This window comes from Papio anubis, chromosome 6 (genome assembly GCF_008728515.1).
Source record: "Papio anubis isolate 15944 chromosome 6, Panubis1.0, whole genome shotgun sequence".
NCBI classification, from domain to species: Eukaryota; Metazoa; Chordata; class Mammalia; order Primates; family Cercopithecidae; genus Papio; species Papio anubis.
The window spans coordinates 157,535,254-157,562,746 of record NC_044981.1 but is presented as its reverse complement, the minus strand read 5'-3'; the positions used below and the strand labels follow the sequence as shown (position 1 = coordinate 157,562,746).

The window sequence follows — 27,493 nt, the reverse complement described above, 5'->3', positions numbered from 1 at the left end:
GTGAATATAATATCTAAAGACATATTAACATATCTTCAAAATTGATGGACTAGGGTATATTTACATGGGTTACAAACCAATACACCACAAACCAATGCACCAATGAAAATTTGCTTAAAACCAATTTACTTCCTAATTGATTTAAATTCGTTATAAAATAAGGATTTTTAAACAAATTTCCCAAAAGCACTTATAGCTTGATTAACCTTATATTAAATTTGCCTTATATTAAATTTACTTTACGATCCATTAAAAAAGATTTTAAGCCAATCTGTCCAGAGATTTTTTGCTGTATTTTAGTATACAAACTAATATTACTATTATTTTTTAAATTAAAAATTTTTAACATAGAATTTTTATCTTTAGTACTAATCTATTTACTTCTAAATGTCTTTAAACTTTTTATATAGCCCATTTAAGAAAATTTCTTCAGTTTTATTGTTTCTAGCTATAAATGCTTATCAACTCTTATTTATATCAAAAAAAACTGCTTAGACCAACTCTTTAAATCTCTTGCTCTGTTGCATTTAACTCTGTATTTTTTATACCTTTATTAACAGAGCACATACATACTATTTTAAAAAATGGTATTTTGAAAGCAAAAGTGACAAGTGCTTCCACATTTAACTCCACTATATTTTTCAAGATAATTTATATTATACTTTACTACTGGGAAACACAAAATGACATATACATTGTATCACTGTGTAGGACTGGAGGTAAAGAAAATGAATTTATTTTCTAATACACTGAACTTGACGTGCTTATGGAACATCCATGTGGAAATATCTATAGGTAACTAAGAAAACAGATGTTGGGCTCAGGAGAGAAACCCAGAGAAATGGATTTGGAAATTATTAGTATGTACAGATATTATTTAATATCGTGATAGGAGATAAGAACATCTAAGAAAAGCATGCAGAAGAAAGGCAATGAGGACCTAGAATAGAATGTGTATTAACTACTATGTACATCCAAATAAATGATTCTGAATCAAAGAAAACAAAAAATTGTGTAATAAAAAACAATCTTGTTGGCTTAGGTTTTGGGATTTTAAAATACTTTATAAAACTATTGTGGTGCATTATCGATAATGGCCACAGACTATCTGCATGCAATTTATAATTGCAAAGTAATAGTTGACAGTGAAAAAATATTACTTTTCTTAAATAATTTATTCCAGTTCTTCTAACCTATGATTGAAAAGTCCTAAGGGAAAACCCAGGATTAAATGAGAGTCATTAGGATGCCTTTAATAATCCCAGAAGACTGGCTACAAGCATTATTCCAAATCTACGCTGCACTTACCAGGGGCAAAACATGAAAATAATAACAGATGAAGCCTCTCATCCTAGACCGTTATTCCAACAATTAAAGCAACCTAAGAGAAAAAAATGCCACAATCCCATTTTTCTACATAAACGTAATCTCATTTTAGCAAACCTGAAAAACTAACTTTTATAAGTTAAATACAAATCTTGTTAAGTTTACCTTACAGGATACAAAACAGTATATTACACAATTTTTTGAAATTTTGTGTTCACATAAAGCAATGGTTTAACATTTGGACCGACATAGTATGTTTAAGGAAAAGCAAATTGGGAAAGGAGCAGATGGGACAGAGAAGCTTCTTTTTTTTTTCTCCCCAAAACATAATCCAAGTTGGTTCTGGAAAAAATATAAATGTATACACCTTCGTTTAAATAATGATGCAATTCAAACTTAAAATAGACAAACTCCAGTCTAGCTACTGTGCAAAAAGGATATACCAATTACTCCACCTCAGCAGTAGCTACCTTTTTAAAATAATAGACTTGTGACAGAAGGAGACAGGGTGATTTGGTTTGGATGTTTGCCCCCTCCAAATCTCATGTTGAAACGTGACCCCCAATGTTGGAAGTGGGGCCTGATGAGAGATGTCTGGGTCACGGGGGCAGATTCCTCACGGATGGCTCAGTGCCCTCCCCACGGTAACCAGTGAGTCCTCACTCTGTTGGTTCATGTGAGAGCTCTCTATTGTTCCTCCCTCTCCATGTGACATGCCTGCTTCCTCTTCACCTTCTGTCATGAGTAAAAGTTTCTTGAGGCCTCACCAGAAGCTGAGCAGGTATTGGTGCCATACTTGTATGGCATACAGAACCATGAGCCAAATACCCTTTTTCTTTATACATTACCCAGTCTCAAGTATTCCTTTATAGCCAACACAAAATGGACTAACACAGAGAGTAAACCCAACAGTGCTTTCTGGCAACTGATGACCAGTTAGGCCTCTATAAAATCATAAGGGACTTTGCAGCCATAAAAAAGGATGAGTTTGCGTCCTTTGTAGGGACATGGATGCAGCTGGAAACCATCATTCTTAGCAAACTATCACAAGAACAGAAAACCAAACACCGCATGTTCTCACTCATAGGTGGGAACTGAACAACGAGATCACTTGGACTCAGGAAGGGGAACATCACACACCGGGGCCTATCATGGGGAGGGGGGAGGGGGGAGGGATTGCATGGGGAGTTATACCTGATGTAAATGACGAGTTGATGGGTGCAGCAGACTAACATGGCACAAGTATACATATGTAACAAACCTGCATGTTATGCACATGTACCCTACAACTTAAAGTATAATAATAATAAATAAATTAAAAAAAAAAAAAAGACTCAAATCAAGCAGAAAAAAAAAAAAAAAAAAAAAAATCATAAGGGACTTATCAATTAAGGGAGACCTGAGAACAACATTAGGGTGTTGGGGGGTGGGGGAGTCTATAGACTTAGATACAGGAATTTCCCTGAGCATTTTACATTTTGTTTTTACCCACTCTGACATGACTAAGGAACTTTTTAATAACAACCAAAAGCCTATTACTAATGGACAGGTGTGCTTGTTTGTTTGGTTTCCTATTAATACTAAATTTCCCTGCAACGAACAAAAAAGTCAAATGCAAACAGAGCTTCTGAAAAGGAAAATGAATAAAAAGTACAGGGGTTAGATATATAGAATGTTTTATTTGGCAAGTTCTAATTACAGCACTACAAAAATAGTTTCTAATAACTTAAGATGAATGGGACACCTGATCTCCCAAGTGACTATAAATTAAATGGTATGATTTTTCATGCTGCTATAAAGACACATGCACACGTATGTTTATTGCAGCACTATTCACAATAGCAAAGACTTGGAACCAACCCAAATGTCCATATATGACAGACTGGATTAAGAAAATGTGGCACATATACACCATGGAATACTATGCAGCTATAAAAAAGGATGAATTCATGTCCTTTGCAGGGACATGGATGAAGCTGGAAACCGTCATTCTCAGCAAACTAATACAAGAACAGAAAACCAAAAACCACATGTTCTCACCCATAGGTGGGAACTGAATAATGAGAACACTTGGACACAGGAAGGGGAACATCACACACTGGGGCCTGTCGTGGGGTGGGGGGAGGGTGGAGGGAAAGCATTAGGAGATACACCTAATGTAAATGACGAGTTAATGGGTACAGCACACCCACATGGCACATGTATACATATGTAACAAACCTGCACGTTGTGCACATGTACTCTAGAACTTAAAAGTATAAAAATACATAAATAAATATAAATAAATAAATAAATGGTGTGATTTTCGTAGCACAATTAAAGCAAACCTCTGGAACACTTTTTCCTTTGGCCAATCACCAATAATTCCGGTAAAATCAGAAGAATATAAAACATTTTTTAAAAAGAAAACTTTACAACGAAACTGTAAAGAACCAATGACAAGCAATATGGTTCATCTGATGGATATAAGACAAACAAATGAATTCCCACCATTTACAACTAAAAATGGCTCTTTAGAATATGTATTAATCATATTTTTAATCAAACTCTTGCAATTTTTATGTTCTCCAATATATGTATTTTCCAAATTTTAGAAACCAGTCTTATTTGAGCTCTCAAATGAGATGTAAACAGATGAATAATCTTTAAGTATGAGACGCTCTTCAGAGCAATGATGACCTAGAATACCAGACAAGTCAGCAACCTGAAGGGGCTTGAGATCATCTCATTCAAGCTTCTCAAATTTCAGCGTATGTTCCGAATCACCTGCGTTTCTGCTAACGGGCACATTCCTGGGCCTGCTTCCACTATCTCTGACATGGCTACAATGGCTCCACATTTGAAGAAATTGCTTTATCCAGCTTCTATTTTCCAGGTAAGGGCTTTACAGACATTGTCGTAATGTTCATAACAATATGATGATGAAGATTACCACAGAACACAGATGTTTAGACAGATGGTTAATGTTAGAAAAGGGGTCCTAGCCCATGTTGGTGCCACCACACCATCCTTGGACTTGTCAAAGGTGCTTGCAAGGCAGTACCAACTGACCAAGGAAAGGCTAAGACAGTGAGTACCACAAAAGATTATGTAGGGCTAACTAGTCTGTAAAGGCTTAAAGTAAAAGCAAGTACTTGATTTGGGGCCTTGAAGAATGGAAGCTTAAATAAGGGAAGCAAAGAATGCAAGAGCGTATCTGAAGCCAGCAAAGAAGAGCAAGAAGAGACACAAAGGCAGCAAAGAAAAGCATGTGGCTGAACACCAAGTCTGTATATGGAAGCCTGGAAACACAAACCAGAACCTTGAAAGTCAGGCTAAGTTTGGACTAAAGAGCTGAAATATGGATTTAAATCCACTCTGGTTGACATAAACATTTCACTAGCTATACAGACTGAATCTGACTTGTAACCATTTTACCAGCTCCATTTTACATCAGTATGATATTCTTTAAAAATCAAACATTCTAATTTCACTACTGTTAGCAGATACACACATTTACACACACATAGATAGGCACACGCATGCATGTACACACACATATACCTTGAGATATTTCCTAACAGGGACACGTGTGTGTTTGTGTGTGTGTACAAATTCTCATATAAATTGCAAAATATTTGCTCTATCTCTGTAATCCAGCTATGGCTGATGACCATCCCGCTATGGCAGTACTAGAATAGAAATGCAAAATGAAGCTGATAATGATCACCCAGCAACATTCTGAAAAGGGCTTTGGCTTGGGTGTCTTTTAAATTCCTATTTAACCTACTTAAACTATGAGATAAACTGAATGTACTTCCTTCTGCTATATTAAAAAGAAAACAAACATTGAACGAAAAAAATGGTTTGACGGTCTTTCTCTTAAATCAAACTTAAGAAGAAATAGTTATATTTGACTAAATATTGTCCAAAACTTATCAAAATCTTAATTGCTATAAATTGGTAATGACTACCATTATCCAAAAGTATAATCTCAAATAACACCACAGCTAGCTCCTATGGTGTTAAATTTAATACTCATCACAGTACGAAATGAAGCCTATTTACTGAGTTCATTTGAGTTTACCTGGTAGGTTACATCAGTTGGGAAGTCAGATAGCAGACTTCCAGGTAATGCAGAGCTAATCATCCTTACCCAACACTCAAACAGTCTTTAGATAAAATGCCTTTTTTAAAACTGTCATATAAATTAAGAAAGTTTTCCCAATAAAACAGGAATTTTCAGCTTTTGGTGAAGGCTGGGCCATGAGACACAGCAGTCATTCTGTAGTACACAGCACCTTGTCTCCACTGTTCAAACATACACTAACATCCTGCTGCTAAGAAGGGACTGTAGACATAATTAAAGCCCTTAGCCAGCTCATTTTTGTTTAATCAAAAGGGAGATTTTCTTGAATGGGCCTGACTTAATCACATAAAAGCCCTTTAAAAGAAGGCCTGAAACTTGTGGTGGTGGCACGCACCAGGAGGGTCAGCTACTCTGGAAGCTGAGGCCGGATGATCACTTGAGTCCAGAGGTTTCAGGCCAGTCTGGGCAACATAGTGAGATCCCATCTCTAACAACAACAAAAACAAAAAACAATAACTGAAGGCCTTTACCCTCCCTGAGAGCATCTGCCTGTCCGTGGGTGGGGTCTGTCCACCTTCTGTCCATCTGGTATCACAAGTGGTCCACACCTGAAGTAGAGATACCAGTTTCTGCTGGTCAGCTCTCCATGTAACAGCCACACTGGTCTAAAAGGTCCAAGACAAGACACTGAGCTTAGAGCCCTGTACAAGCTGTAGTGGGAGTGGCTGCACAGGGCAGCCCCACTTGAGGCCCAAGTGCATCTGGGGGCCATGCCCCAGAGGCATCTGAAAGATGATTTCCTGTGCTCCTGAAAGTCACCAGATCTAAAGCTGCTGCTGCAATGGCCATGGTCCTCTCTGGAGCCTTAGCCCACAACAGGCTCCTGGCCCTACCCTTGTTCCCATACCAGCTGGGCCCCTAGAGGCACATCCTCCATGCAACAGCCTGCAAATGGCCATATCTCAGGGGTTCACTTCCTTGCTCCCTCACAGATGCCTGTGGGCTGAGGGTCCTGGGCCTCATCAGGGTTAGGGGAGGGACCAGGGATGACCGGAGCCTAGAGAGGCCAGTAGCCTGCACTCCAGCCCCCAGCGGCTCCTGTTACAGACAGTTACCCACAGACAGGTGCTGGGAAGGCATCAGCATGGTCAGCATTCACGGACTTGCCGACAGGTAGTCAGGTTGGGTCCTGAGAAAGTGAATCCTAGAGCTATATGTCCCTCGGGCAGCTGCTAGAGGTAGGGCTGGTCCTCCTGCCATACGCCCTCCGAGGGCAGCAGTTCTAGCTCTGCTCCACCTCGGCCTTCTACCCACAGCCTTCTCCTACTCACGCTCTGGCCATGGCTGCTTCAGCTTCTCCTCCAGCTTCTTCTCCAAGGCTCCCAGGCTTCTGATTAGGTCAGCCCGAGGAAGACAATCTCCCTTTCATTAGCTCAACACAACAGGTTAGGGAGGTTAACTGCACCTGCAGAGCCCACTGGCCGGCAGCACGGAGAACAGTGTTTGATCAATGGGGAGAAAGTGGGCGCCCCTCACAGGAGTTGCTGCCTCCCTTCTATCTCTATCTGCACAAAGATAATATCCTCTTACTGAACAAACTTGTTGACATTTATGACCTTTTAAAAAGTCATTTTCTGTAAAACCAGCATATGTGGAGTTGAGGGAGTCTGTTCTTGGCTAGTGTGGAAGAGACCTTGAGTAGGCTTTGCACTGATTTTGAATTTGCTATGCATCTGACGACTTTATCCTTTGAGTGCAACTCATGTCAAGATGAGCAGGTTTGTTAAATTCGTGGTAAATGTTATCTAGGTCAATGCTTCTTAACCTTTTTTGGGTCACAGACTACATTTGCGAATCTGATGAAAACTATGGACTACTTACAAAAATGCACACATGCACATAATAAAATCTGCAGTTTCTGGGGGCCCACAATCCTCATGACTGCAATATAAAGGAATAGGGCTCTGATAACTTGAACTCTCTTTGATTCTTCACATTTTGTAAGTAGTTGCATTCAATTAAATACTGTGATTCAAGTGAGACATTTCTGAAGCTGTATATATCTGTGTGTGTGTAGGTTGCACACACACCATATAAATGTCTATATATTGTACTTATATGTAGCCTCATATTTCCAGTAAATTTCATACTGGCCTCATGCATTCAACCACAATCCCCAACTATATTCCCCTTAGTAAAGATAAATGTAAAATGAGAAATCGGCAAATTTAAACAGCTAAACTGGCAGTTTAAAATTTTCTATATTAATAATATAGAAAATACAAAGAAACAAGATATTCATACATTGTTAGTAGAAGTATCAAAATGAATAGTACTTTTGAAGAATGCACAATATCTACCAAATTAAAACACACATACCATTCAATACAGCAATTCCACCACTATCTACAAAAATACTCCATATATGAGTAAAGCTAAATGAACAGAGATGCTCCCCACAATAGTATTTTTTGTTTGAAAATATGGAAACATACTATAGGGAACATGGTTATAATGATCCAAACAACACTTTAGTTTCAATGTGCTTACACAGAACAATGGCCTCCACCTATTACTAAGTAGAAAAGAGCAGTTATATACTGGATGTTCTAACTCAACTAACTTTGTAAAATTCCATAATGCTGTATTATGGTGTGCATCTCTCTTATCTTTAGAAAACTAAGAGCTTATTAATATACAGGCATTCTTCTTAGTACCAGTGTTTTATCTCTAATTTCTCCTGTCTATAACTTCCCATTCTAACATGTCACTGATAATGATTTGCAGGAAATTAGCACTATCATAACTCCATCAAATAATTTCAATGAGTCAATTGTCTAATTACACATATGCACCACGATTAGGGCTACCAATTTTCTCAACATCTGGATTTACAATTATAAAAAACAAACATATGACATTAGTAGCTACTCTGAGCCTACAGCGGTAATAACATTTCAAGAATCATACCCGTATAATCAGTTCATGAGCATGGCTACCATAGCTAAAAAGCCAGTATTGCTGGTTAGTATCTCTTCCTCTAAAGCATCCCCTCAGTTACCTTTCTGGGTCCTTATATTACTTCAGGGATGCACCTGATGTTTGTTTTTTTTTTTTGCATTTTTGTGGGTTAGGGGCTAGGGGACGCAAAGATAGTATGACTGACCAAATTCTAATTCCCCAAAGCTTTACAATGAATGCATGTAGGAGTTAACCTCCCAAAGTAATCAACAAACCCCACCTGGTATGGCTGCCTTGAGCAGTCCCCTCCCACAGTGAATTTTGGCCAGCCTCATGGAACTAAGAGAACACAACAGAAGTGATGCTACACAACTGCGGAAGCTAAGGCCTCAAAGCCCTGCAATTTCCACCTTGGTCTCTCAAAACACTTGCTCTCAGGAAAGACAGCTGCCATGTAAGAAGTCCAATTACCCAGGGACCATCCCAGGCTAGCCATGTGGAAGGTCACATGGAAAGAAACCCGTGCCAGCCAGCCCTCAGCTGTTCCTGCCCTCTCAGCCCAAGTAACAGACACATGTGAGTGAGGGAGCCATCGTGGACGTTTGAGATCCAGCAGACACCATGCAGACAAAAAAATGAGGGCTCAGACTTAGGGCCCCAGCCAAGCCAGGATGTTTCCAGCCAACTGAGCTATTCCAGCCAAGGCTCCAGACATCCTGGACAGGGATGACCTGTACCTTGCCTACACACCTGAACCACAGAATCATGAGCAATAAAATAACTGCTCTTTCATGCTACCAAGTTTCGCGGTGGTTTGTTACACAACGATAGATAATGTGAAAAATGCAAATGTTATTGGTGACTGTTTGTTTAAAAGATGAGTCCAACTCTGACCACAGTTCTAAAGTTAATAGTATGACTCAGACAGCCTTTGCCTGTTGCAGTGAGAAAGAAATAACGTAACAGTTCACATTTCCTTGGACAGCTTTTTAAATAAATCTGACCAATCTAATTAATTCTAAAAAACTCCTCAAAATACTGAGGGGGCCAATATACTATTATGAGTCACATGCTAGTTTGAAATACTGGTCTTCCTGACTCAGCCTTGAGGTCACAGCACAAATATCACTTGTTCTAGAAGTATTCCCAAGCCCAGGTCTTCTCAACACTGCCTCCTGTGTGCATCCAGAGGGGTCTGTACTGTTGGTCATTTGGGTACTCCCTACTTGACCTCGAACTAGGTCTTATTCATCTTCCAAAAGAACACATGCCTACGGAGTCACTCAAATGCTGATTCAATGGAAAGAACGGAGGAGAAGTAAGGAAAGAACAGAAGGAGGAAAGGAAAAAAGGGAGTGAGGAGAGAAAGAGTGAGAAAGGTAGAAGAAAGAAAAGAGAGGAAGAGGATGGAAGGAAGGAAAGACAGGCAACAGCAACAATAACAAAAAACTGTACTAGCGGCATATGTAGTGAGATAAAGCAAAGGACTAGGAAGACATACGAAGAAATGTGTAGTCCAGGCAGGACAGAAACAGGAACAGTAGCTACATGACTTCAGACAATCATTTAATCTAAAACTCAGGGTCCTAAAAATGGGAACACCATTTAATAAGGATATGTCAACAATATAATTATTTAATTTTGCTTTAAGATTTAAGTCAAGAAAAAAAGTAGTAAGTGTTGGGAAGAAATCCTGAGTTTACAGCCGGGCACGCTGGCTCATGCCTGTAATCCCAGCACTTTGGGAGGCCGAGGCAGGTAGATCAACTGAGGTCAGGAGTTCAAGACCGGCCTGGCCAACATAGTGAAACATCCTCTCCACTAAAAATACAAAATTAGTCGGGCATGGTGGCGTATGCCTGTAGTCCCAGTTACTCAGGAGGCTGAGGCAGGAGAATCGCTTGAACCCGGGAGGCAGAGGTTGCAGTGAGACAAGATCGCGCCACTGCACTCCAGCCTGGGCAACAAGAGTGAAACTCCATCTCAGAAAAAAAAAAAAGAAATCCTGAGTTTACAATAATAATGATGATAGTTAATACTGAATACATAATCCTCATGACACTATAAGGCAGATGATTTTACAGGTAAAGAAAATGATATATGGAGGTTGCATATGCAGAAGGTGGTGGAACCAGGACTGGAGTCTGGGCGATCGAGTAACCAAGTTTCTGCTTTTGTCCACCATGCTGTGCTGCAATAGTCTGAGAACAAATAAATTCTCAAGGACTATTAACCATCACAACACAAGACTAAAACATTAAAATGGCCCACCTGTCTACTGCTGGCATCTCACTTCTACCTTGTCTTGGTATTCATAAACAAGAATGTTGGCAAGAAATAATTCACCAGCTGGCATACACGTGAAGCTACTTTCTAATATATACGTGACTGAGACATTTAAAATTAAAAGCCGTAAAACTGCTCTGAGCCAGTTTCCTTAGCCATAAAATAAGCACAGGTTTAAAGTCCTTTATCTGAAATGCTTGGGACCAGAAGTGTTTTGGATTTTGGAATATTTGCATTATACTTTCCGAGTAAGCACCACAAATCCAAAAATCCGAAGTCCAAAATGCTCCAATTAGCATTTCCTTGGAGCATCATGTCTGTATTCAAAAGGCCTCAGACTTTGGAGCATGTGGATTAGGGATACTTAACTTGTATTATATAAGACCAACACTTTACTGGGTTATTACAGTATTCAAAAGATAATTCTTTTGAGGTGCTAAGCACAGTGCTTAACCCACAGTAAGCACCCAGTAATTGCTAATGACAACTGTGAAGACGCTGCTGCAAATGATATAGCAGACATTTAAATTAAAAGTACAGGTTATTCTGTGACATAAAAAGTTCATAAAACATTACATTTAAGAAGCCATTATAAAGATAGTACAACATAAACATATATAGCAAAAAGCTATGGAGTCTGTAGTCAAGCTTTTACAAACAGTAAATGAAGCTACTTTTGTGTATCAGGTTCAATGGGTGATTTTTTTTTTGTCTGTATTTTCTGAATTTCCTACAACAAACACATTATCTTTTGCAGATAAGAAAAAGAACACGTTATTAAGGATTTTGGTGTCCTGGGTCTGCTATCAGATAGCTATAAATCAAAGGGTCTGTGAGCATTAGCTTCTTCATCTGAAAAATGGCAGGAACTTGAGCAAACAATCTCTGAGGCTCCTTCCAGCTCTAAAATTCTATAATTTCATAAAATAAACAATTTTAAAAATTGTGGAGAAAAAGGGCCAATCCTTTCCCTTCCCTTTATCTCTCACACAGCCCAGCAGGACAGCAGAACCTCAACAAACATCTAGTGACTGGTTGTCTCACTGATTAGTGAAAGACCAAAAAGTCAACTCAAATATTGCCTTCAGATAAGCGTAACCGCTGTTGCCTGTACTACGAAGTAGTCCAAATAGAGTACCATGAGAACTAGTGGTACAAATTAGTCCTGACACTATCTCAAGCCTTCTGGACTTAAAAAGAGTTGCTCTGAAACCCTGGGCCTCAGTTTCTCAATGTATAAAAGGGGAAATTGTGTTCTCAACTCATGTTTGAAAATAGTATGAATCAACAAGAAAAAGCAAGTGTACTACCGACATCTTCTCACTTTACTAACACAAAGCAAATATTTATTAACTAATGTTGATTCAGTAGATGCTACTTCACTGATTCCTACCATATATAAGAAACTTCTATAGCCATTTGAGAAATTTCTTTGAGAAAATGCACAAGAAATGATTTTCAAGATGACAAATTGCAATGGGAAGTTTCCAAAGGAGTAGGTTAAAAAATTACAGCAAATCAAGTTTTATAAGAAGTATCTCATGTGGAAAAATCATTTGTGGGAAAGACTCTTTCCTGCTTGGGAACTTCCCTTGGATAGGATCTCACTCAAGCAAATCAACACAACAAAACCCAATTCTCTTGCCCTCCTTCTCTCTTGAGGAAGGGCTCTGATGGGGATGCAAAGTGAAGATGCCACTAACAGCCATCAAAGCTCAATATATGGAGGAAATCTACAGAAAGAGGAAGCAGAACAAAGAGGAAGAACAAACACAGACTATAGAAAGGGAGAGGTAGAAATGAGTGTGAGGTCAACAGTGAGAAATTTCTCGGGCAAGATGAAGACTCAAATCCACATGTCATGCAGTAATAGCTGAATAAATTCCAGGAATATATGGCATTTGTTTTAGGACAACTGGTTTGCTAAGATTAACAGGTAAATTCTAAAACCACAAGGTTCCAGGCCATCACGTAGGGCACAAGGAGGCTACAGTGCAATATCATTCAATTCATCTACCACAAAAAAAGAACAGTTACATCCCACTAAAAGGAGGCTGGGGGGGGGAAAAAAAGCACGAAACTCTCCGCTTCTAGTAGAGCAATATGTGGACTTTACGATCCTAAAGAAAGAGAAAAGTAGAAAGCAGGTTCTGTCATGGTTGTTAGGTGAGGGGTACCATCTAGTCATTGTGCTTAGTGCGAAAGAGAGAGCCCTATACCCTAAAGGCAGCACCCCGGGGCACCAGCAGAGAGCAGAGGGAATCCAGGGGAAGACAGCCTGGCTCTGTCTCTCCTCAAATCCCCAATATACCACTTTTGGGCAGAGAGAATCTAGAAACTTCAGCCTAAGAGGCTGAAAGAACAGAAGGCCATCTATCCCATGGAACCCGTAGCCATCTTGGATTAGTACACTGGGAAACATTTGCCCTCTTTCACATCTTCAAATGCCTCGCGCAATGCTGGCTTTAACCATTCTCAGGACAAACCTTTCTATCTCTGGAAAACTATGTGTCTCTTTTATTAACACTAACAGTAATAATTTAAAAATAAAAAAATGGAACTTAACAGGAGCATGAAAATCAAATTAAAAATAAAAGAAATTGCTAACCTTATTGTAGAAAGAATCAATCAAATGCCATGCCCTCTTGTACCTCTTTTCTAAAGTACAAGACTCACCTTTCAAATTAGACCGACTGGCTGGCCTCCCCACATTATTCCTCTGGTGTTTGGTTGACATGCGTTTAATCTGTCGAGGTGTGCTGGGGGGAGAGTTGCCATACAGATTCTCTGTATTTGTTTCATCGGAGAAGTCCTCTGGATCAGACTCAGGACTCTTGCAAGCTGCATCTCCCAATGTGCCCTCTTGCCTATGAAAGACAGTGCATAGGGAAAACATTCAGTAACACAGTAAGTGAATTCAAATTTACTTATAATTTTTAAAATAATTCTTTGTGAAACTTTTGTACGTAAACATCTCTTCAGCACCGTACTTCTCCTCTATTTTTACCTGCGAAAACTCAAAAGGAGAACTTTTCTTTCGCTTGAAGAGAGTAACGATTGTGACTGCTACTGCTCTTACCATGAACAAGGAGTACCACATGGGTGGAGCTGTTATGTTTTGTTTCTCTACTTTATAGAGCTCTTTCTAACACAAAAGAAATATAGAACTAAAAACTTACGCCTTAAGGAAAAAACAGCGAAGAACTAGAAGATACAAATCAGACAGAACTAAAAATGTACTTATGTGCTAGCTACTGACAGTTTAATTGATGAGTGGGCAAGTTCAGTCCTGCTCTGAACTTCAGTGCCTCGCCTCTTTCTCTCTTCGAAACACACAGAAAACAGAATGTATAGGAGCACTTTGCTATGATCCACACAGCAAAGCAGGAAGTACTGAGAAAGTATGGCAGGTCCATTTTCTAAGTTCTCTGATAAAAATTACAGCACAGACATTACGTATGTATTTAATACCACTGAACCACTTGAAAATGATTAAAACATTAAATTTTATCTTATGTGTATTTTAACACAATAAAAAATTGGGAAGAAAAAAAAACCACAGTGCAGAGCTCAAGCAAGGTGCAGGGGTAGAAGGATGCTGTAAAAGAGGAAAAAGAAAAATGTTTCTTTTCACCTTCAAAATGCAATTTCTCATTAATTTGTTCTCTAAAAACACTGCCTGCCAATTCTCTATCCCTAGCCAACTTCTCAAATCATCACAATTTTGACAAAGTTCTATTTCTACAAAGCTAACAAAATAAGATTTAATGATACAAATTGAGAGCCAATACAATTCTTAAAAAGTGAACCAGAAGGAATCAATCATGAAATTCTTTCCAAATATGCACCATCACAGTCTACCTCATTCTGAACATTTATAAAATATGCTTTATATTTTATAAACATAACTCCAAATCATATTCAGTATATAATCCATTTCTTCCTGGCAATTTGTATCTTGATATACAATCAAAGTTATTTCAAATTCATGAGCGAAACAGAAAAGCCACTCTACAATGTATGGTCCATTATGACTGAATTAGATCGACAAAACTGCAGAAAAGAAATTACCTTTTGAAAAATAAAAATGTTGCAGAATTATAAAAATTTACAGAACTGAAATCTATAAAAGACCCCTAATGGGTCAAAAGCTGATTTTTTAATAACCGCATTTTTAAAGACCACTCTAAATACTTCATGATAATACACACGTGCTCCTAAACATGTGTGTACATGCAAGACATACAAGTTAAATGTCCTGAAAGCTAACTTTAAACCATGTGCAAATTTAGAAATACGTTTTAAATGCACCTGCCTATTTCCTTAAACTACATTTATAAGTCTCATAACATCACACAACGAAGTGTAAACTTACAGATTAACTTGAAATTTCTTACACTCACTTCTTCTATACTCACTGTGTAATAGTTGATTTGACTGATTAAAGAACATGGCTATAAGCACCAAAATCATTTATTTATTTTCCATGTGTTGCAGTGGTTAATAACACTGTTTGGAATGATAAGCAGCATAGGCTTGGTGGTGTAGTAGACCCACGTTTAAATCCTAGCTGTACTGCCTATTAGCTGGGCGGACCGTGGACAAATTTTATCTCTACCGTGTACATTTACAAAATAAGGATAATAAATACTTAGACTTATACTTACTCCTATGAGGATTAAACCCAATAATGAATACTTAACCAAAGAGTCAGAATATAGTAAGTGTTCACTAAATGCTTGACACCACTCATATCACAGGCCTTGGAGGTCACTGTGCTCACTGAGAGAACCTGAGTTCTTGCTCATCTGCTTCACCTTAAGAGAGAAGCTCACCTAGGAGTTCAGCATGGTATAGGCCTGGAAGCGCTTCTAACATTTTAAACATCTTTTGAATTCTTTCAAACTCAATATTATAAGGTTTCTGTTTTCATTTAATTTCCACACTAATATACTTAAAGGAAATGCCAAGAAAATACTGTATTTTATTATTTTGAATCTCCAGGAGTGTCCAACATAGTGCTCTCAAACATTCAGTGCTTTTCATAATAATGCACTTAACACATAAGAGTGGTAACTGCCAGGAAACTACAGCACAAATGTTTAGTCAGTTAAATACATCAAAGCCAGACAGCAGGGAATACCAGGATAATTAAAAAATGAAGTCAGATACGAAAAAGCAAACAAAATCTCTTTCAAAACACATCCTTTGTGGTGAGGAGGAATGTGAAGTCAGAAGCTAAGGCCACATCTCAGCCGTCCTGGATGGGTGAAGCATCCATTACTGACTCTTTCTAAGACTATTAAAACTAATAATTTGGAATTTTAAAGGTCTACATTCTAACTATTTCAGGAAATTCAGTTGTAAAGGTTTCTTTAAAAATAATTAAAGTAATGGAAATAAAGGGCTACGAAAAATATAAAATGGTCTGTTTTGCCAGTATCTGGCAGTACCGTGTGGATGATGAATTAATGCAACGCAGAGTGAAAGCGGAGGAGAATTTCTGTGAAGAGGGACTGACAGTATCAAACCTCAGTGGCCCAAATGTCAAGCCCCTCAACCTGAGGAGAGTCATGATCTAAAATGACAAGCACAGCTGATTTTTAAAAAATAAATAAGTACCTTTGTGGGAGCTACACTGAGTTCTGTGCTTTAGCAGATAAAGAGGGTCTAAGAAAGTATATATAATAAAAAGGCTAACTTTTATGAAGACTTAACACTGGGGACCCAGAAGAGTATTTGTGTTGTACTATCTTCCAACTGTGGACAAACTGTTTCTCTACATGTGGAAAAATTAATGTGGCTGTACTCTCAAATAAAAGAATAAATCCTTGTAATAATTCTACAGAAGCTAACAATGCCTTGTTTTCTGATCTGCATTTATTACAAAACCAAAAGTCATCTGTCTTATCCTCATACATTCACATAGACACAATGAACAACTACTGACTTCAAAGTATTTCTAAACTATCTAATTATTCTAACAGTAAATATTTAAAAATCACACTTAAATGAAGATGAATACTGTCATAAACAAAATATTAAAATAAGACAAAACACAGTATATTTTATCCTTTCTTACTCATTAAGCAACACAGAAAACGAGTTAGGAAAATGTCATATGGTACTACCAGCCACTATACTTATAATTCATAATTAAAATGAATTTAATACTTTCTTAGGATTTACTTAATGTGGTCAACATGGTATTCTCACTTGTTGGAAAAGATGCTGGTTTACATTCCATCCAAGCAACTTAGTAACACCTACGTGTCAGAACAAAATCCAACAGTATTTAAAGAAACTTTCTTTTAAAGAGTCTAGCACCTAATAAATAAAACTCACAAATGTTTTCCATCCTATCAAAAAATTACCAGCCAAGTGCAATGGCTCATGTCTGTAATCCCAGCACCTGGGGAGGCTGAGGTGGGCAAATTGCTTGTGCTCAGAAGTTCGAGACCAGCCTGGGCAACATGGAAAAACCACATCTCCACAAAAAAAAAACACAAAAAACAAAAAAAAAAAAAAAAAAAAAAAAAAAAAAAAACTAAGCAGGTGTGGTGGCATGCACCTGTGGTCCCAGCTACTCAAGGAGACAGAGGCGAGAGGATCACTCGAGTTGGTGTCACTGCACTCCAGTCTGGGTGACAAAGCAAGACGCTGTCTCAAACAAACAAACAAGCAAAAATACCAAAGAAAAAAATATATGATCCAAACCAGGAGAAAAACCGAAAGAAACAGACCAGAAATGACTCAAGTGGACATTATAAAGATGAAAAATATATCTGAAATATACTCTGTGGGTTTAACAGCAGATCAGACACAGCAGAAAAACATCAGTGAATTTGAAGATACAGCAACAGAAACTATCGAAAATGAATCAGAGAGAAAAAGATTGTGAGAAATAAAAAAACAGGGTACCAGTGCCCTGTGTGACAATATCAAGCAGTTTAACCATGTGTTATTGGAGTTCAAAACTAGAGAAGGAAGGCACAGAAAAACATCTGAGGAAGGACTGAACATTTTTCAAATCTGGAGAAAACCATAAGCTCACAGATCCAACGAACTCTGAGCAAAAGAACTATAAACTCCTAGTCTGTTGTAATGTACATCATAACCAAAGTGCTGAAAACCAATGATGAAGAGAAAAATATTAAAAGCAGCCAGAGAAAACTTAGTCTGGGAGCCTTAGCTTAGACGTAACATATAACAAGAGGGAAAGAAATCAAGCAAACTTTTATTCTTTTTTCTTTAAAACAAACAAACAAAAAAACACTTATACACAAAATCTAGAAAAATACTAGTGGTAAGTTCAAAAGAACTTGCATCATTTCAATTAACTAACCGTAAGCATCCAAAACCTCATTTTGTAATCGTTCATGTGAGATGAGCTAATGTGGTCAGCTGACCACTTCAGAATGTTTACACGGATACCAATGATTTGGGATGAGGAAAGTAGTACAAGGCCTACGTCAGCTGCCCTGAAACATTTGTCTTACTTGTGTTTAATAACATACAAACGTGAAATGTCTTTCTGGTACTAAATTTCTGACAGTCACGTAAAACAACATTTCACTCTTTTACCATAAAACCCTGCTAAGTACTATTACTACACTACAATCTGGTCTAGGCAAAGTATGTCGCGAACTCAACTACCAAGGGAGTTTGGTGTAGGTTTTAAAGGAAAAATGTGTGAAAAGAAAACAAAACAAAAATTCAAGTTACTTGGGGTTAAATAGTTCTACTCTGACATATTAGGTAAACCACAATGGTGCCTGAAATAGCTATCTGTAAAATGATGAAGTTGGATTAGATGAGTCTGAAAACATCTGTGGTTCTGCAAAAGCCATCCCTGCCCCCCAACACCACCCCGGCCAAAAAAAAAAAAAAAAAAAAAAACCAAAACACTTCATTTAGCGACATCCTTCGAAATAAAAGGATATTTTATCCACTTGTGAAGTATAATATTCATATGTGTGAAGTTCTCTCATCTACCTCCACTTCCACCTATTCTCTATTAGGTAATAAGTATTAGGGAGATTTCTGCTATTGGGGGAAAGAGAGGAGGGATATAGGCAGAAGGGATAGATTTTCTAAGTTTCTTTTTTCTTTAAACAATTTGTATAGCTTGCTTGGCCTGCAGTATTAATCAAAGGGAGCTAAGTTCAGTTTGAGGTTGTATTTTTGGTTCATATTACAAAAGCCAATTTATTAATAAGTTATCCCTATTACACGAGTCAATTTATCAATAAGTTAGTTATCTTTATCATCAACCTATAGTTGAACATTTATCAGCTCACCTCCAGGTGAACGGTCAAACCTCGAGCTTATCCAACATGTACTATCTTAACTTTTGCATTGATTCAGAGCATCGAGTCTTTACAAACCTAACTAATCTTGGTTATTTTTCAAGGTAGACATTTAGACTTGTTTTTTAATGAAAATTCATCTTTTTAAAACAAACGTAGATTTAAAAAAAACACACACACACAAACACACTTCCTATGGAAATGAGTAAGAAACTATCTCCCCAACAATTACTGAAGAGCAGGAGCTTGTCATCCTTACCACTGCTTCTCCAATGTCTAGAACAGTTGCTGGTGCAGGTTATGTGCTCAAAACTACTTGCTGATTGAACAAACACATCAGGTTGAATAAGTTTATCTTTTACATTTTGGATTTAATCATTATCCACATCCCTTTAAATACATAACATTTCACTATTTTTAAAATACATTTTTTAAAGTCTACAAAAATGAAAGATTGTTGATTTTTGACAATAATGTTGTTTAAGTGATTCTGTAACCTTGGGTGCAAAGATGACTCTCTACTAACCAAAATGACAGCAAAGGGGTATGATGTAGGCAATGTTTTGGAATCAGATTAACATGGGCTGAAATCTCTATGCCCCCACACTTACTAGTAAGAATACAAGTTTTAACCAAATTATTGTTTTCTTGCAAACACTTTAATTTAGAGGTTTTATCCAATGCTACTGGAACTTGTGGCTGGACAGTTAATTAAACATACATACATGAAAAACACTAAAAATGAAACATGCAGACAAAAAAACAATATACTGTGGCAGCTGTTACTTTGGTGGTCCTTGACGAAACTGGCCTCCTCATGGTCACAGACTTGCATATCCGCTCCTGAATGTGGAATGACTTTGTGACTGCTTTAACCCATGCAATGTAGCAAAAATGACACTGGACCCCTCCCAGGCCTAAACTTTAAGAAGGCCACCTGTGTACTCCTGGGAAAGCTAGCCACCAGGTAAGGAGCCCAACTTAGGTGGAGAAGTGCATGAAGGAGAAGCTAGCTAGCTCAAACCAGCGGAGCTCCCAGCTGACAGCCAGCACTAACTTAACTTGCTAGCCTTGAGAGTGAGGCTATTTTGGATCTCCATTTGTCCCTGCTCTGCAGCCAACATCATAAGCAGCAGAAAAACCACTCAATACCATGACAGCTAACAAATGGTTTTTATTTTAAGCCATTAAACATTGGTATGGTTTGTTAAACTGCAATACATAACTGCCACACACACAAACCTTACATTTTATTTTTGCTTCAACCCATGAATGGGTTTTAATCGACCACCACTTTGATGAGGGCTACAGCCTTGTCTTTCAGTGCGGGTCCACTGATGGAAGTTCTGAGTCAACTTTGTGGCTTATCAGATGTTGCACAATGCAGCATCTACAATCTCCACTCTATTTCTCTAAAATACAACAAAAATTTAAATACTTTTGTAGAGTGATTTTTCTGGATGTTCATTTTTTTTCCTAAGCGTTCACAGTTCTCTCTTACACCTAATTTGATGGCAATTGTTTTGCATGTTACTCACCTATACTGACACTTTGCAAAGCATTCCAAGTTAGTTTATATAGAAGCTACAATTCTCTTTCACACTCACATTTCATAGATTTGTATAACAGTCTACTGAGTTATACAATCACAATTAAAAAGTACAGATCTAAATAGATTTAGGAACAAACCAGAAACTCTTGTTAAGTATACAGCTCAATTGGTGGGGACAGAAAATCACTGCCTGTATCACATTCTATATTCTAGAGCAGCCCATTAGCTATCAGTATTCATGATGCTGTGACCATTAGTTGGTAAGTTTTATATAAGAAATGAATAGGGCCGGGCGCGGTGGCTCATGCCTGTAATCCCAACACTTTGGGAGGCTGAGGCGGGCAGATCACAAGGTCAAGAGTTTGAGACCATCCTGGCCAACACAGAGAAACCCTGTCTCTACTAAAAATACAAAAAATTAGCTGGGCGTGGTGGCGGGCACCTGTAGTCCCGGCTACTCAGGAGGCTGAGGTAGGAGAATGGCGGGAACCCAGGAGGTGGAGCTTGCAGTGAGATCAGGCCACTGCACTCCAGCCTGGGCGACAGAGCAAGGCTCCATCTCAAAAAAAAAAAAAAAGAGAGAAGAAAAAAAAGAAAAGCCTTCCTTCTTAGACTGGGCCTGACTGTAAAACAGTGCAGCAGGGAACACAGGTGGGAGCATGTCCCTGAGACAAGGAAAGAATTATGACACGTCAGTATCACCGTGGGTACATTCTACCATGAAATGCCAACCAAAAAATATTCAAAGGAAAGCAACAAAAAATAAACATCGTGATTCATTCAAACAGTTGTTTTAGGCTTAACTAAAGAGAACCATAGGGTTAAGACAGGAAAATTTGGAAGATAAAAAACTGTCAAAAGCTGGGAGGAAAAACAAAGGGGCTTATGCCAAAGACAAAACATAAAAGAGTTTACGGAGAAACAAGAAAAATGTTTAAAACTTTAATTAAAGGTTAATTCATTCAAGAATGAATTACAATCTTCTATCCACTCTCTTTTCTTGCAAATAAGAACATTTTTTAAAATCTCCTTATTCTAAATTAAATTTACGTGTGGAAAAAACATTTTATATCATTGGCATTCTTAGAAATCAAGCAACTGAAGAACCATCTCTGTAGGGGACAGATGAGCTGCCTGGATCTCCTTAGCTGAAGTTACTTTTTCTTAAAATTTGCATTACAAAATTAGTTAACTGTAAATATGACCTAAGACACACATCACACGCTCAAAACATTTGTTCCAACTGCTGGGAGGATAAAACAAGGAAATACGAGCATATGACGTATTCTCCCAAAGTATTCGGAGAAGGAAAATGGAAACTAGAGAGGGGAAGGCAAACTAGGACAATCTGGGCACAAAAATCTCTCATCTTTGCTTTCACAGCACAGAAAGAGCTCGTTTATCCAGGGACTAGATCTTGGTTTCCAATACCATTCTCCAATAAAGAGAATTTTGGAGAAATGGCTGACTGTGGGACTAGGGCAAGGAAGGTGCAGTATAAGCCTGAGCATCCTGCATCACCAGCAAGTGAGGAATATTCAAAAACAGAACCACCAGGTATGTTACAGAGACACAGGAGCCAACTCAAAGAGCTCTCATTTGGCTGAAGCTGGGACACTTTGAGCAACAAAATAAATGAGGTAACACTGGATTACAACCATGAGCCCATACTGACAACTACTGAGTGGGTGGATGAATGGATGGATAGATAGGCAGGCAGGCAGGCAGACAGTCTGACAGACAGACAGGCACATACATACATACATATCTCCTGTATAGAAAATAAAAATCCAAATAATTTACATACTTCCCTCTCAAGGAGGTGGAGTTGAACTCTCTACTCCTTAAGTGTGGGCTACATTTTTGGTGACAGAAAGGTGGGAAAAAAAGTAACGTTATAATGGCGTAACCTGACAACAAACAGGCGGTCAAGGTTAACCTATCAGTGGTAAGCCATGTTGACAGCACGTGCCTCTGATATGATATGACAAAGTCACTTCATCTCTGATATTCCTCCTAAAAACCCATAACCTCAAACTAAGACAAAACCACCTGACAAACCCAAGTTGCGGGACTTTCTACAGAATACCTAATCATTACTTCTCAAAACTGTCAAAGTCATCAAAAACAAAGTGTGAGAAACTGTTACCAGCCAAGAAGAGGCTAAGGAGACACACTAATGTGGTCCCTGGATGGGATCTGGGAACAGAAAAAGAACATCTGGGGAAAACAAATGAAATCTGAATAAAGTTCTGAGTTTAGTTAACAATAAAGTATCAATATTGGTTCATTAGTCGTGACAAATGTATAAAGTTCTATAAAATTTAATAAAGGGGGAAACTGGGCATATGGTATAGGGGAATTCTACGTACTATCTTTGCAACTGTCTCTAAATCTAAAACTACTCTAGGGGATGGGTGTGGCGGCTCACATCTGTAATCCTAACACTCCAGGAGGCGGAGGCGGGAGGATCACTGGAAGCCAGGAGTTTGACACCAGCCTGGACAATATCGTGAGACGCACATCTCTGCAAAAAAAACAAAAGAATAAGCCAGGTTTGGGGGTCCACACTTGTAGTCCCGGCTACTCAGGAGGGTGAGGCAAGAGGATCGCTTGAACCCAAAATTCCGAGGCTGCAGTGAGCCATGATTGTACCAGTGTACTCCAGTCTGGGCAACTCAGTGAGACTCTGTCTCTTAAAAAAAAAAAAAAAAGAAAGAAAGAAAATTTAAATTAAGCTATTCTAAAATTAAAAGTTTATTTAAGACTAATTACATTACATGGAACAGTTTCATGACTGCTGAAAAATCATGATGTTACCGTACAGGTAGGTATAAAAGACTAAGAGCCAAAACTAAACTGAAAAATGTAAAATTATAAAATTAAGCAATTCTTTATAGATACACTGATAATTGTGGTTGTAAACAATTTCAAAATGATAGGCTGAAAAAATGCCATTTAAAACAGTGACTGCCAAAACTGGTATGTGCATCAGAATTTTTGACCTTCTTGTTAAAAATACAGATTTCAGTATCTTCCACAAGAAATTCTGACCAGAAAGTCTGAAACAGGGCTTGGAAATATTTATTGTAACAATCATTACAGGAGCAACTCATCCATGGACCAGTGCCATAAACAGAGTCTGATCAACTGCCATAAATAATGTCTTTTGTTCCTACTTGAACGGCAAATTCTGCTCTTCCATTCTTATGGAGAACTTACCATTCCTCCTCCAGGAGGCTGAGTGAAGAAGCATAACCTAAAAATACTGATTAATGGCTCTAGGTCAGCATGATGGAAGACCATATGCAATGTTTTTCATAATGTGGTATTTAAAAGACTTCTGGAGGCACAATGTATAATGTGCTTAAAGTCATTTATTGTTACAACTATTTTCTATTTAGGGCAAAATTTAGGTTTTCCATATTTACTATCATGATAAAGTTTCCTTCTAAAATAGACTTCCTAAAAAGAGAATAAATTTTTTAAAAAAGGAAAATAATATAATAGGTAGTACAAGGATATAGCAAAAATTGTAAGCTGTTACACAGATGGTGGAAGATTAAAAAACGCTATACTAGTTAAACTCCAGTGCTACCTTTTGATAAAAAGCTGCAAGAGACAGATGAATGAAGATTCAAAATTAAGACAATGGTCAAAAAACAGTAACATAACATCAAATAGGAATAAAACGTTTATACTTGTTTATGTTTTGAATCAGCTCTATAATTGGTTACTCACTAAGTTATGAAGAATTTTCACTCTAACAGTATAATTGCTATCATTAGGCACTGAGTACTCACCATGCTTGGTAAGCACTATGCTCGATATCATACACAGTCTCATTTCATCTTTACCAGAACCTTATAGAACCATTTTAGGGAAGGATCCTTTGCACAGGAGGCTAATTCCTATTGATGATGAGAGGCGCTCTGTTACGTACTAGGTACCCAAGGACTCCTACAGGTACTAGCATAATTCCTAGGCCCCAGAGTAGGGAAAAGGATGGCTCATCTTGCAAGTGTCTGGGCCAGAACTGGAGTCCTGATCTAACTCCAAGGCCCAAGGCCCTTCCATCTTCAGCAGACCATTCACTTGTAGCTCACTCTGATAAGGATCACTTCTCCTGTGGGACAAAGTCCCTCCAGGTGGAGAGAGAGCATAGCACGAGAGAGAGACCAGGAGAAAGTATGGACTGGCAGTTCAGAGAGCCAGTTTTCTGGTCCACTCTAGGACTCACATCTTTGGTGAAGCTTTTTAGCCATCCTAGATCTCAATTTTCTCAGCTATAAATAAAGGTATTACTCTGGATAAGATACTGCATCTAAATTCAGTTCCAGGGAGACCTAGCTTGGCTACAAGTTAAATGAAAGAAAAAGTGGGGATTCTGCCTGGTTTATTTATCTGTATATGTCAAATAAAAGGTCTAACTGAAATCGTCTCTTTCAGATAGCTATTTATCTTCCGTACCAAATGTAGGGATTATACCCTGCCTTCCAGGAAGGTCAATGTTCTAACAGAACCTCATCAGATCAGGCTTAAGTCTCTGTTCCTTTCACATGAGCCAGGGTGTGTGTAGGTGTGTGTGTGCTGAAATAGAAAATGTGCTTTTTAAACTACAGAATGGTAATTTTGAATTAACAACTCTTTTTTTTTTTTCATTGAGAACAGGATTCTGTAACAGATGAGACAAAGAAGATATACCAATGTGTCAAATGTACACCATTTTCTTTTATTCACTTTTGTTTTCTTGGGTCTTTAATAATATGATTGACTTACTTACAGTTGAAAATACACATTATCTGTTTCATACTACACTGTGTGTCAAATAACACTAATAGCTCCTCAAGGGAAATCACTGTCATGTCTTGCTAAGAATAGAGGAAAAAACACATTACTGTTCCTGCCCTCATAGAGCTTTCAATCTACAGAGAACTGGAGAGTTAGCGCAGAACTACATACAAGTGTATTTCAAGTACACTTATGAACTATGCTACGAAGGAAGATTACAGGGAACAAAGTGCTGGGACGAAGTCCACCAGCAGATAGGACCTAACCTGGAGACCTGGGAAGATGGTAACAAAGAAAGCTTCTCTGAAGGAGGAGCATGTCAACCAACACTTAAAAGTTCTGAAGAAATTGCCCAGAAAAAGGAGGCAGAAAGTGGGGGCCGCTAAGACAGAAGGAACAGCACGTGCAGAGGATCTGAGGCAGGAGAGAGCAGGGCTCAAGGGTTCATCTGAGAGTGAAAGGAGCTCATGATGACCCAGGGCGGGCAGGGCAGGCAGAGTGAATCCGAGTCCCAGAAGCAGCAGGCAGGAGCAGGAACAGACTACGTTATGTCTTATCCCCAATAGCTTCTGTCTATACTCCAGCAATCAAGACCCAAGTGACCTGCTGGTAGTTAACAGCAGGAAAAGAATTGTTCACTTGAGAGGAACAATGCTTTTTGGAATTATAAAATCCTTACAAACGGCAAGTTACTATCTAAGAGGGAATAAAACATGACCCAACATCAAAGATGAAATCAAAGATACACACAGGTTTGTCTCATGAAAACTATAACTTTCTTAATTAAAAGCTATGTAAACTCAGAAAAAATGTAAATGAGTCTAAAAAATTTTAGAAGAAAAAATAAAACTATTTTTAACTTGAAAGCTTTCTTCACTAAGGAGGACATAATTGGTAATTGTGGTTGAACACATAAGGTCATGTGGAATTTACTGGAAATGTGGGGCTTAAAGGCCCTGTGTATTCCCAATATAAATACCACATATAGTTTTAGAAAAGAAATGTCTCACAGTGTATCATTAAATGCAACATGTACAAAACATAGGGAATATTTAAAAAATAGCTATGGCATCAAAGCTGTTATTACTTTATATTTCAACCATGAAAACTAAGAATTCCCTGAACTTGGATGTAAATTTTCATTATGTGCATGTCTGCATTTTTCTTTTTTTTTTTTTTTTTTTGAGACAGAGTTTCGCTCTGTCACCCAGGCTGGAGTGCAGTGGTGTGATCTCAGCTCACTGCAGCCTCCACCTCCTGGGTTCAAGTAATTCTCCTGCCTCAGTTTCCTGAGTAGCTGGGACCACAGGTATGCACCACCACGCCCAGCTAATATTTGTATTTTCAGTAGAAACAGGGTTTCACCATGTTGGTCAGGATGGTCTCAAACTCCTAACCTTGTGCCCGCCCACCTCAGCCTTCCAAAGTGCTGGGATTACAGGCGTGAGCCATCGCACCCAGCCCAGGACTGTTTACTTAGAAAAATGCACATGTGCGGGCAGGGAGACACTGCACTCCAGCCTGGGTGACAGAGCGAGACTCTGTCTCAAAAAAAAACCAAACAAACAAACAAAAAAAACAGTCCATAGTTTTCGTCAGGTTCTCAAATGCAGTCTATGATCCAAAAAAGGATAAGAAGCATTGACCTAATATTTATCACACATTTAGCAAGGTTCTCTTTTAGAAATATCTCACAGTGACATGTATTCAACACCTAAAGGATACAGGTGTCAGATGCATAACTAATTCAATGCCAAGGCTCAAGCTACAAAGTTCCTGTTGTACTAGCCAAGGACAGAGACATCTCCACACACCCACACACATAGGATTTATTCGAAACTGACTTTTTTACAAAATCATGTAAATGTCAAAAGATTCACTGAACGAAATAATTTTCCATCTTTTATGACACACTGTTGTTTCATGTTTGGAGTGATACTGGCCTCCATATGCCCTACAAAAATGGTTCCTTATTCAGACAAATTTGAGTTTTAAAAATTTAAAAAAAAAAAAAGGTTAACATAAATTAACATTTTATCTAGTAACAGTTAACAAGAATAACTGGAAAACTCCTTAAATGGCTCATAATTAAAGTTATGACCAAACAGAATAAAAAAGCCTTTTGAAAGAAAGAGACTGGGCCAGATAGCTCACGCCTGTACTCCCAACACTATGGGAGGCCAAGGCGGGTAGATCACT

General features: G+C 38.2%; 1 protein-coding gene across 5 annotated transcripts in view; it reads right to left on the bottom strand.

Annotated features, from left to right (window-relative positions):
* MAP3K4 (mitogen-activated protein kinase kinase kinase 4) overlaps positions 1–27,493 on the bottom strand; it is a 126,546-nt gene that overhangs the window by 71,151 nt on the left and 27,902 nt on the right. For all 5 annotated transcript variants that reach the window (XR_646614.3, XM_003898374.4, XM_009206357.3 and 2 more), the window contains exon 2: positions 13,319–13,509. Coding sequence is in view for 4 of the 5 variants with exons in the window: in XM_003898374.4 (XP_003898423.2) it covers positions 13,319–13,509 (191 nt within the window). In the remaining variant the exon portion in view is untranslated. The remainder of the gene's footprint in view (positions 1–13,318; positions 13,510–27,493) is intronic.